The following is a 13,054-nucleotide window of genomic DNA, read 5'->3' as shown; positions in this document are numbered from 1 at the left end:
GATTTGTGAGTACCTGAGGTGATGAGTCGTTTGAGATCGAAAGAGGCTAGGAGAGAGATGAAGTCTGTTGCATGCGGCTTTTCGAGATGGATGTTGAAGGCACCGAGGACTAGAAGTGGGGTGCCGTCCTCAGGGAAAGTGGACAGCAGCACATCCAGCTCATCTACTAAGTTACCCAGCTGACCTGGGGGGCGATAAATGACTACAATATGGATCTTAATGGGAGTTGTAAGTGTAATAGCATGATATTCAAATGAGTTGTTGTTGCATAGAGAAGAGAGCGTGGAGTATTTGCAATTGTTAGAAACGAGAAGCCCTGAACACCCCACCTCTCCCAGACTGGCGAGGAGAGTGAGAGAAGGAGAAATAGAGAGAGCAGCAGGGGTAGCAGAGTCTTCTGGACGAATCCAGGTCTCAGTCAAGCCCAAGATATTAAGAGTAGAATGAGATGCAAAGGCTGGAATGAAGTCAGCTTTATTGACTGCTGACTGACAATTCCATAGACCAACGGAAAGAGAGAGAGGAGTGTGTGCGGATGAGAGAATGGGACGCAGATTGGCAGTATTGCGCTGCCTTTTGCGCGTGATGAAAAGGCGTTGCCGAGAGATAACAGGAATGTATTGAAATCACATGTTGATTAAGGTGAACAATAAGATAAAAAGAGGGAAGGAAAATGGAAAAGGAGATACTTAAGTGCCTTTCTAGTGTCCTTGCTCGGTGGAGTCGCGCAGGTAGAGTCGATTGTCTTTACCCGAGTCGGTCTTCACATGAGGAGGCTGAACACGAGAGCTGAACGCTTCCGCTGACGCTTCCGCGACAGCGTGCAAATTACACAGATATACAGATAATGCTTTCACCGCTTGAGTAAGTACAGCTGTTTCGGTCGGGCAATTAAGTGAATAACGCGAAAATGTGCCAAATCGAAACTGCTAGGAGCAAAGGCTTACAGTAAGTGCAAATTAGACTGCAATAATAATTTTCACTCGCGGCTGTTGTTTAATGTAGCAACGCGTCTAACTAAAATACAGAATTATATGAAGTTAAAAATACAAAATAAGCAGAGAATCGAAGATGGGCTTACCTTGACTAAAATGCAGCGCTGAAATAACAGGAGAACAGAGTATTCTAGAAAAAACACTTGCGCGCTCTTGTATGCTGCTCGCTGGTCCTCGTATGCTGCTCGAGGTCATAAATCCACTCGAGAGAAATGACGAGTCATGCCGTGTAGTTAACATAGAGTGAACGTCATTGTAGAATGCTGATGCATGTTATTTGTAACTGATTTCAGTTTTGTGCTTGTATTATACAAACAGATATCATTATTGTTTACATTACTTTTACATTATTTGTTCTGTAGCGATTATGTTAAGGAATACATATGTTAAGGAATACTCACATGTTATAATTCACATGTTTAAATTGGTGTACTGTGTTAGATATAATGCTAAGCTGATGGATAGACTTCATCTATAATATTACTTTATACAATGTTATATTTATTATTGTTTTTTTTTATTTCAGCTACACTACATACACTACACTGCATTCATACCCTCCAATACCTGATGTAAACATACCATTCCTGTTAATCTGAACTGAGAGGCAACTACTTCATTCAAGTCTGCATCTGTAATCAGTGTGTAATGTATGTCTGTGCTGCCGAAGATAATTCAGTATTGTCCGAAGATTGTCCTGCGTTCTGACCGACGCTCCAGGGCGAGAACTACAGCCTCCTAAGCACCTGTGGTCCTTTCTCTAAAACAACATCAGTGCGCACGTTTCGCGAAGCATATACGCAGTGTTTAAGCGGTTGATGGAAAATAAGATAATGCACGTTCTATAAATCTAAATTCTGATCTATTATTTTTCACGGTATTTTGAAGTGCCCGCGATAACAATATTGTGCATATTCATTACCGCAGTGTATCGCATTAACGAATACCGGCACATGTCTACAGTAAACACACTCAAATTTTTCTTCCAATAATATTCAAGCCTTTTCTAGCTTTCCCATCATTCCCTTTCAGTAGCTGACTACATACCTGCTGAATCTGAAGCACCATTTCCAGTCTCATTTTCAGAGTCAGATCCATCACTGTCCATCAGTACTCTCTCTATAAAACACAGTAAACATACAGGTAAAATTAACAAGTAGCGAACAAAATATTTTTTAAACAGCTACATTCAACCAATGTCTATAACCAACAATGGAGTTCCAGCTGATCATTTCCAAGTAGGGCTGCACGATATTGGAAAAAAAATTACATTGCGATATTTTTTTCCCAACGATATATATCGCGATATTGCGAGCCATCAATCCAGGCTAAAGTCAATAATTACCATTCCATGTTATTAATAATTTCACTAATAAGCAAGCTTCATTACAAGTGACAAAAAGGCCACTTAATATTTTATTCCAGAAACATATTTCTCTCAGAATTCGGTGAACATTCTACACAGGACCTAACGTTCTTCAGGTTCTAGGACCCGAAAAATTATGTTTTCTGTGCTGATTCAGTGACGCGTTCATGTAAACGGCACCTAGAACCAGCAAAAGTAATGATTAATAGTATGTAAAATATTATAATGAAACATTTTAATTGTTTATTAATAAACAAGTGTTTTCTGTAAAGATGAAGTTGACAATAGCCTACTGACTCGCGATCTTCGCAGCAGTGATCGGGAGAAATGCACTTTTCATACAGATTAATTTTTTATTTTTTTTAATGGTTCTTCTGTAGATAATAGTTATATTTCTATTTTTTTATTATTATTATTGTTATTTTTCGGTATGTGAGGCGAGTAGGCTACCTTTTATGCTGAGTTTCGGTTCATGGATGATAGCTTAATCTCCAGTTCAGGCGCTGGCTGCTATATTTAATTTTTAGGCTATTTATTAAATCCAAGAAAATGGATAATGAAATACTGATTAAAATTAAGATACAATTAATAAAAAACGAAATTCGTTTTAAAGAAAGGCTTTGTGCTTTCTGTTTGAGGTCTCTGTGAAAGTTTTAAAGCAGTCTTTTACTGCCGCTTTCATAACGGCCGCGTGACGAGTCCGTAATGTCACGTAACATTGTTTTTTTCCCTCATAAATGCGAACACGAAACGACTTTTTTTTTAAAGACAACCATCCACAACTTTATAACACTCCAGCAAAGTAGCCTACCTCTTTTTGGTCAACAACATCCTCCTTTTTGTAGACGAAATAGGCTAGTCCCAAATAGCTGATTTTGACTTTTTTTGCGGCGGATCCTCTTCGTCGCGCATTTTTAGCTATAGGATTGCCAGTGAATGTTGGCTGTGAGCTGTGAGCGCGTTCCTGTCAGATCCTCACTGTGCAGGCACGCGGAACGCCTATGTCACCCCAGCAAAAAGCCATACAACAAACTTGTGTTTACTGTGTGCTACCGTTCTCTTACACTATGGGTGCTACTAACGTAACGTTACCCTTCACATCGCATGTTCCGGCGATGTGACTATCGCTCATTCGCACATCGCGATGTCGATGTTAAAACCGAATATCGTTCAGCCCTATTTCCAAGTATCAAAATAAGGACGATATCAATGACACCAATTTAGCAAAACCTGTAGTTACCACCAATTTAATGTGAACTGTCACTTTTAATTTCATACAATGATAAAAAATTACAACAAAACAAACTTAACTACAGTATCCACTGAAATTGACAGTACACAGGACAACATGTTGTATTTACTCGACACGTACAGTTAAGTAATAATATCAATGTCCAGTTACTGAACCATTACTAACGTGTCAGAGTTTAGGGGTAATTGCCCAAATTTATTTAGCCATCAGAAATTAATTTTCACCAACGATGAATGCATTTAAAAGTACTTTTTTTTAGATATCAGCGAGGTATTTTTTATCTTTATATTGAACACGAAAAGTACACTTTTGGTTTCACAATAACATGATGATCATATGACTAGACATATTTATATTGTTTAATGCCACAATACCAAATCTTCTGTCCTTTGAAAGCGTTTCAAATGTTTAACAAAAAAGTAAAAATACTGAAATGTTTTTTTAAATGAACTTTTTCACTAAAATAAGCAGATATAGGCTAATCACCTACTTGCCTTGATTTCTAACAAATGATCTGTTTTCTTTTTTAATTAAACCATAAAGAAAATGTACAGATCAAGTTATAACAAAAAATTTAAGTTTACAAAAATCAACTTTAGATTGTATTAATTACTACAATCATCCCTTAATTACTTTGTGAGTGGTCTCAAAACTTCTATTTAAACTGACCGGTTATTAATTAAAACATTATTTACCTATAAACAAAAGATAGCAGATTAAAATATTGAATTTCATGCACATCCATGAACTTGGCATGGTGTTGCAAGAGACTGAAAGGAGGGCGCATGGGGGGCTATGATGGATATTTCTTTTTCTCCAAGGTTGTGCTTTTAAAAACCTTGGTTACTCTGGCTCATTAAGCTACATAAGGTTTAAGAATTAGGCTATTTTAAGCAATAAGTGACGCTCTACAATTTGACATACCACAAATGAGTAAAATGTGTTTTGTAGCCTACTATCTTCTCATTATCTCACCTGTGCATCCAGAGCTGCCATTCGTAACTTTAGTCTGCAAGCACAAGTGTCATAGACAGTCAGACATCATGGTCAAACATCACATTACACTGTATTTAAAACTGCAATGGTACAATTTGGCAATATATTAAAGAAATTGACATTGTAACATAAACCAAAACAATTTCATTTTGACTGAAAATAAATGCCATTTATTGTCTGGTCTTGAAAACTGCATTACAGAAGTAGAAAAACTTGTCCTAAATTTATTAAACTTCCCTCTTGCTTTTGTAAACCCATTATTGATGTTTATAGTGATAAAACGCATGAATCTCAGGCCTGGCCTCAGACTCCTGTAGGCCGCAAAAGATCCAACTCCTGGCCATCTTACATTAATGTTATCAACAGTGAGCTAATCTAGGTGAAGTAACAGGGACGCAAAATATATAGTTCAGAAGTTACATAAAGACAACAACATTTTAAAATTAGGCGAAGTTTAAAAGCGGATTAATTACCGCTAAACATGCAGTCACCTATGCAATCCTATCTGTGGCCTTAAAACATGAGCTTAAGACTCTTAGGAATCTAAACCCCTAATGGATATATTATTATTAGACTATCAATATTTTCATTTTGGTACATTAATCTATACTTTCTGCAAAGCTGCTTTGAGATTATGATTAATGTGAAAAGCGCTATAGAAAATAAAATGACGTGACATTTACGTTACGATATATGTGCAAACAATATGCAAGTTAAATAAACAGCACCATATTATTTTGAGAACCTTGTACAAGAAGTCAAAAACTTACCTTTTCGTCGGACATCTTGTCTCCTCCGTGTCTCGCCGCGTCCGTCGCATCCCTGCCTCTCGATCTGCATCTGAGTGTGTCGCAGGTGTGAGACCCAGGAGAGTGGGGGAGGGGGAGAGGCGACGGTCGCGGTGGGGACTCGAACCTCAGGTTCTGTGTGATCTGGGTCAGCCATTACTGACACTCGCTCGGCGCACTATATATATATATAGCTATGTTTATTACCCGCGCTTTTTATTTTTTCTTGTGCGGTTTTTGTATTCTTTTTAAAAAATTATGTATGCACATATGCTCTGATAATATAGAGTATAGGATATATGCTGTTATAAAAGAAATACATTTTCTGCTCAAATTCAGATATAATGTTTTTTTTTAAAGTACAAATAAAATGACAGAATGTAGATGTTAAAAGACATTAAATGTAATATTAAAAAACAACACATTAAGGAATGGAACCAATTTGGAACTATTAAACAACTCACAAAAAGATTGACATTCATAAAAATAAAAAATTAACTATTACAAGACCTTGTAATCAACAGAACGGATATTATTTTTACCCTCTGAGAGGACATCAAATAAATAAAATAGGTTTGAGAGCAGTGAGGCTTGTCTTCAGTGAGACCACACTGGATACGAGGCCTCCACACGTACGCTAACGTCCTTTAGAAACTGTCTACACTGATCCTGAAACTCTTTAACTGATCATTCTCCTCATGACTGTTAAAATAACAACAAACATCTTCACAAAAAGTGCTCTCCTTGGTTTTACTGTTCAAGACAATGACTGAAACCATGTATTGCTAGCACTTCTCTTGCTACTGCTTTCTCTCCAGACACATTGCTTGTTGTATTCCTCATTTGTAAGTCGCTCTGGATAAAAGCGTCTGCTAAATTAATAAATGTAAATGTAAATGCGCTCACCTAATCAGCAGTTCGCCAGGTAGAGGAGAATGGAGAAAGAATTTATTTGCAAACTACATAAATTAACTGTCAATTCAAGTTAAAAATACTATAACGTGATTTAATTTATGGTAAGAATAACACATAGTAAAAATAAATCAAACGATGATGCGGTTTCTCCACACTGGGACACGCTTCTGGCTCAGCCACTGGTTCAGATTCTCCCACAATTACATGAAACTATTTACAATAACACGTACTAACTTAAACAGAAATAAGAGTGTGTTGTACACATTTACGTTTGCATGTGTACTGCATACATGTACGTGCATACACTGGTGTGTGTTAGACTAGTGATTATGACACAGTGCTCATCATTTCCAGGATCTGAGTTCACCTTGTCAGAGTAGCCATAATGATTTAGCACCTGTGGTCACCAACATCTGGACCCAGAGGTCAATGTGCAGCTAGAGTTAGGGTTAGGGTTAGAGTTAGGGTTAGGGAGAGGTACTGGTCCACCACATCCAGGGTTAGGGTTAGAGTTAGGGTTAGGGAGAGGTACTGGTCCACCACATCCAGGGTTAGGGTTAGAGTTAGGGTTAGGGTTAGGGAGAGGTACTAGTCCACCACATCCAGGGTTAGGGTTAGAGTTAGGGTTAGGGTTAGGGAGAGGTACTAGTCCACCACATCCAGATGCTGACAGCACCTCTGCTTCATGCCCTGCTGGCTCTATTAGCTGCTCTGCTAACACGACTGCTGGTGATGGTCAGTCCTCCACTGTGGCCTTTATCTGCTCCTGCTGTGACACTGGGAACGGGAGCGCAGACGCTGGCACATGCTTACCTCAGCATCACAGGGGCATTAGCCATGTTCTTAGCTAGCGATCATTGCCCCACTTCTGCTTTACTAGCAGCACATCTGGATGCTGGATCAGTATTTCTACATCTGTTTATCTCTCACTCTGTGCTGTCCACTTCCTTTAGCTTCATGAGAAGAGCTGTGTCTGGCCCGTTCTCCCACACTGAGCGCTCTTCTGCTGAGAGTCCTGCTAAAGCAGTGTCAGTCTCTCTCTGTTAGCTCAGAGCATCTAGTAAAGCACAGGGTGTGGAAGACTACTGATAAACTGTGAGATATGAGGTATGAGGGTGTCATGTGCTGCTCTGTTAGCCTAGCGGCTAGCATTTACCAGAAAATAAAGGCATAAAAATAGTGTGTTAGTAGTTCACTTTTAAGGTTTTTGAGAGAGCACAGAGAATGTCTGTAGTTATCAAATATCACACCGTTTGTGCAAAGGAATTACAAAAACAGACCAAAATATGTTGAATCCTATTTGTATGTAGTGATATATTTAAAGAAAGCCAGAAGATTAGAAATAACAGCAGCTGCCAATTTTAGAAACAAAGATTGTATATTGTCAGGGCCTGTTAATATATTTATTTTATTTTTTTTATTTTTTTTTCTCTCCAAGTTTATTAGTGATCTGTTGAAAGTGAACTCTTTGATTCTGTGTAATGTATGCAGTAAGGCTCTGTCAGAAGGGTATCCCAGAGTGGAAAAACTGTATTATCATTTACTGATCATGATTTAATTAGATTAGAATTAAATGATAATTACATATAAGAGGAATGATATAATAATGTATTATAATTACTTTAACAAAATCACTTTGGAGTGTTTTTAACCTAAACTGACAATGAATTGATTTAGTAGATAATCCCCCCATACAACAGTCCACGCAGAGGCGAGACTGAAACCCCGGAGCTGGCCAACCTCGTTTGATTTCTTTCCTATTGTCATCAATAATGAGTATATGAATATAGAAAGATCCTTGATAAATTACATAAATGGCATTTTTAACAGATCTGTTATATTCTAATCATTTGATTCCTTATGAGGAAATATAGCAAAGAATTTGCTAAATTAAAAAAAATATATATTCTGTTTGTGGCTTAGTCTATCCAGAATTTTCATTCTAGTGTATCAACAGTACATTTATTTAATTCTGTTTATTTTATAAAGTAATATAAATAACTAAATAGTATACTAATATCTAGTAGAAATATATAAAAATAAAAACCCTATTAACTTATCTCACTTTAGTGAAAATAGTTTAATTTTATTATTGACCAATACCCCCGATAGGGCGCTAGAGAGTTTCACACTTTTCCAGAACAATGTGACTCGTGGGGACGGCAATACTCTGTGTGACCACCAGGGGCGCATAGATACACACTCACACAGATTTTTGTCTTGAAAACGGTCTTCATGGGGACTTCAGAAAAAACTGCATGGGGCGTGTCTAGACACTGTCTGGGAGGTGCCTATGGGGCTTTGCCCGTGGGGACCTCAATTTAGGTCCCCACGGTGACACGAGTCCCCACGAGTCTGTGTGCATTCAGGTTGAAGTCCCCACCGGGATAGAAAAACAAGAACACACACACACACACACACACATACACACACACACACATACACACACTCACACACACACACTCAGACACACACACACACACACACACACACACACACACACTCACACACACACACACACACACACACACACACACACACACACACACACACACACACACACACACACACACTCACACACACACACACACACACACACACACACACACTCATGTTGAGTCTGAAACACACACACACACACACACACACACTCATGTTGAGTCTGAAACACACACACACACACACTCACACTCACACACACACACACACACACACACACACACACACACACACACACACACACACACACACACACACACTCATGTTGAGTCTGAAACACACACAACCATGAGAGACTCTTCAGTTCACATATTTCATATTTCATCTCTACACTGTAAAATATGCTTTTCTTACTCAGTATTTTTGTCTTGTTTCCAGTCCAAATATCTAAACATTCTTAAATCAAGATGCATTTACTAGAGGAGTAAAATGCCATAAGATATTATATCTTGTTTTCTGGGGAAATACATTTTTTTTCCGATTGCTAAACGACAGTGAGCACAACTGGAGCTACATGTGAAACTCTAACTACAGTCTGCACTACCAACAGTCACCTGAGCTAACCAGCTCACATCACCTGCACAACTCAATCAGAGCAACACAACTCTTACACACGGCTCAAACCGGCTCAGTGCAGCCGAACACTGGCACAACCCTCACTGAGATAACACACACTGGCACAACCCTCACTGAGATAACACACACTGGCACAACCCTCACTGAGATAACACACACTGGCACAACCCTCACTGAGATAACACACACTGGCACAACCCTCACTGAGATAACACACACTGTCCCTCAGAACACACTGGGAGTAAACACACTAGCATCAAACACCAATACAGAAAATACTAACTTTTCATCTTTACAGTGACTTCATACAAAGTAATATTTTCTTCAAAGAAAAGAGTGACATTCTTTCACATGATTTATTTACATTTTTAGAACATAATTCTTTAAGGTAAATGAAAATGAGCAGTTTGCTTCAATAGTCTGTAGTAATTTACGGAATTACAGTAATGAGAAACTAAAAGTACATTCTGTAATTCCAACAAATAACTGAGGGTCTAATCCTGCCTCTCTCCAGCATCAGGCCACAGGCTTCATCAACATCAGTTCCCATCAAAGCCCGTCTTCCTGGTTCCATTTCCAAAATTAGTCTTTCTGAGCTCTACCTATATATATATATGTGTGTGTGTGTGTGTGTGTGTGTGTGTGTGTTCACTAGCAAGTCTAAAACAAGACACCTGCTTACCCTTCCAGCTGAAGCTGCACTCCGCAGTGTGTGAAAGGCTGAATCTCTTCTGTTGTGAATGTGTGGTTCACAGGTTTGACAGCAGTGTGTTAGCATTAGAACTAAGTGCTGTAAATCCACAGTGTTGTGCAGGTTGTGGTTAAAGTCATGGGATAAGTGTGTAGAGTTTAGCACATGTGACTCCAGCTGTGCCCACTGTCCTTTAGCAATCGGAAAAACTGTAAAACAAGCGAGATTATCTGACAATGGGGAAAGAAAAATAATCTTGAATTAGCATCACTTTCCCCATTGGCAGATCATTTATACTGTTTTAAGCAAAAACTCATTTACAGTTTTTTACAATCGCTATGACAATTTTTTCAATACTTTTAACAGTTTTCCAAAACTCTTAACACAGTTAGCACTACATCCGTCTGTGTCAGCTGTACTATTAACACATTTCTTGTTGCTTTAACACAAAATGCACACAATTAACACAAATTTAAAATGCTTGAACTTCTTTTACACACAAGCTCAAACAAGACCAAAACAATGGATTTTTACTGCCAAATTTCCCAATGCTTTCACACTGTATGTCAGGACAGATAACACCATGTTCTGAACCTGACAGGCTAAAGTCAAGGTGAACAGCTGCTTATATTGTGAACTGAAACACAAATATATCCCCTGTATTTTATTCTATAGTTACTAAGAAACAGCTGATTGAATTATGCAAATAGATAATTAGAAGATTACTCTTTTTTATTATTATTATTATTCTGTGCTTTTTCTGTTTGTATATTTTGTATTTTCACATAATAAATGGCAGCTATATTGCAGTAATGTCCTTTTGCAAATAAAGTCTTTATTGCAGCAATTCTGTCTCTGTCTTCGTTTTTTCATTAACCGTACACTATAAAGCATCTGAGATGGGCCTTTTTTATTTCATTTCTGCAGCAAAAGACCTAAACCCAACAAAACAAAAATGTAGAGAGGCTTCAAAAGAAACTGCAGTGCAAAACACAGTCTATGATCAGTACAGTATACTGTCTGGTGTATAAGGGCAGACCTGACACATGTAAGATTATGCAGTTTCTGTAATTCTGATGTTAGTGTTTTTATGACATTGTGACTGACTAAATCTTCCTGTTGGACGAGAAATATAAGCTTAGCGTTAAGTTCTGCCAGGAAGACTCAATCAGCGCCTCATGTATTAACTCACTTCTAACCAATCACGTGTTAACACTCTCAGTATAAATAAAAAGAATGGTACTTACATTCGTCTGAGTTCGCAGATACTGACGGCGCCAATTACCTCCATCCTCCCTAACCACCTCCAAGATGGTCCTTTCCCTCCATCTTCCCCAGCACCACCAGGATGGTCCCTTCCTTTACCTCCAGGGGGTCGGCTGCGCCCCTGCCTTCATCTTCCCCACCACCACCAGGATGGTCCCTTCCTTTACCTCCAGGGGGTCGGCTGCGCCCCTGCCTTCATCTTCCCCAGCACCACCAGGATGGTCCCTTCCTTTACCTCCAGGGGGTCGGCTGCGCCCCTGATCTTCATCTTCCCCAGCACCACCAGGATGGTCCCTTCCTTTACCTCCAGGGGGTCGGCTGCGCCCCTGCCTTCATCTTCCCCACCACCACCAGGATGGTCCCTTCCTTTACCTCCAGGGGGTCGGCTGCGCCCCTGCCTTCATCTTCCCCAGCACCACCAGGATGGTCCCTTCCTTTACCTCCAGGGGGTCGGCTGCGCCCCTGCCTTCATCTTCCCCACCACCACCAGGATGGTCCCTTCCTTTACCTCCAGGGGGTCGGCTGCGCCCCTGCCTTCATCTTCCCCAGCACCACCAGGATGGTCCCTTCCTTTACCTCCTGGGGGTTGGCTGCGCCCCTGCCTTCATCTTCCCCACCACCACCAGGATGGTCCCTTCCTTTACCTCCTGGGGGTCGGCTGCGCCCCTGCCTTCATCTTCCCCACCACCACCAGGATGGTCCCTTCCTTTACCTCCGGGGGGTCGGCTGCGCCCCTGCCTTCATCTTCCCCAGCACCACCAGGATGGTCCCTTCCTTTACCTCCAGGGGGTCGGCTGCGCCCCTGCCTTCATCTTCCCCAGCACCACCAGGATGGTCCCTTCCTTTACCTCCAGGGGGTTGGCTGCGCCCCTGCCTTCATCTTCCCCACCACCACCAGGATGGTCCCTTCCTTTACCTCCAGGGGGTCGGCTGCGCCCCTGCCTTCATCTTCCCCAGCACCACCAGGATGGTCCCTTCCTTTACCTCCTGGGGGTTGGCTGCGCCCCTGCCTTCATCTTCCCCACCACCACCAGGATGGTCCCTTCCTTTACCTCCAGGGGGTCGGCTGCGCCCCTGCCTTCATCTTCCCCAGCACCACCAGGATGGTCCCTTCCTTTACCTCCTGGGGGTTGGCTGCGCCCCTGCCTTCATCTTCCCCAGCACCACCAGGATGGTCCCTTCCTTTACCTCCAGGGGGTCGGCTGCGCCCCTGCCTTCATCTTCCCCAGCACCACCAGGATGGTCCCTTCCTTTACCTCCAGGGGGTCGGCTGCGCCCCTGCCTTCATCTTCCCCAGCACCACCAGGATGGTCCCTTCCTTTACCTCCTGGGGGTTGGCTGCGCCCCTGCCTTCATCTTCCCCACCACCACCAGGATGGTCCCTTCCTTTACCTCCTGGGGGTCGGCTGCGCCCCTGCCTTCATCTTCCCCACCACCACCAGGATGGTCCCTTCCTTTACCTCCGGGGGGTCGGCTGCGCCCCTGCCTTCATCTTCCCCAGCACCACCAGGATGGTCCCTTCCTTTACCTCCAGGGGGTCGGCTGCGCCCCTGCCTTCATCTTCCCCAGCACCACCAGGATGGTCCCTTCCTTTACCTCCAGGGGGTTGGCTGCGCCCCTGCCTTCATCTTCCCCACCACCACCAGGATGGTCCCTTCCTTTACCTCCAGGGGGTCGGCTGCGCCCCTGCCTTCATCTTCCCCAGCACCA

General features: G+C 41.5%; 1 protein-coding gene across 1 annotated transcript in view; it reads right to left on the bottom strand.

Annotated features, from left to right (window-relative positions):
- LOC311293793 (uncharacterized protein) overlaps positions 1-5,898 on the bottom strand; it is a gene marked incomplete at its 3' end in the record, with an annotated part of 33,260 nt that extends 27,362 nt beyond the window's left edge. The window contains exons 1-3 of the mRNA XM_084414278.1: positions 5,380-5,898; positions 4,589-4,622; positions 2,043-2,114 (exon numbers count right to left, since the gene is read on the bottom strand). Of these exons, the coding sequence (XP_084270404.1) occupies positions 2,043-2,114; positions 4,589-4,622; positions 5,380-5,394 (121 nt within the window). The 5' untranslated portion in view covers positions 5,395-5,898. The remainder of the gene's footprint in view (positions 1-2,042; positions 2,115-4,588; positions 4,623-5,379) is intronic.
- Positions 5,899-13,054: the final 7,156 nt, after the last annotated feature.

Source organism: Rutilus rutilus, assembly GCF_951802725.1.
Source record: "Rutilus rutilus genome assembly, chromosome: 7".
Classification (NCBI taxonomy): Eukaryota; Metazoa; Chordata; class Actinopteri; order Cypriniformes; family Leuciscidae; genus Rutilus; species Rutilus rutilus.
Note: the sequence above shows the minus strand (reverse complement) of the source record. Positions and strands in the feature narration are given on the sequence as shown.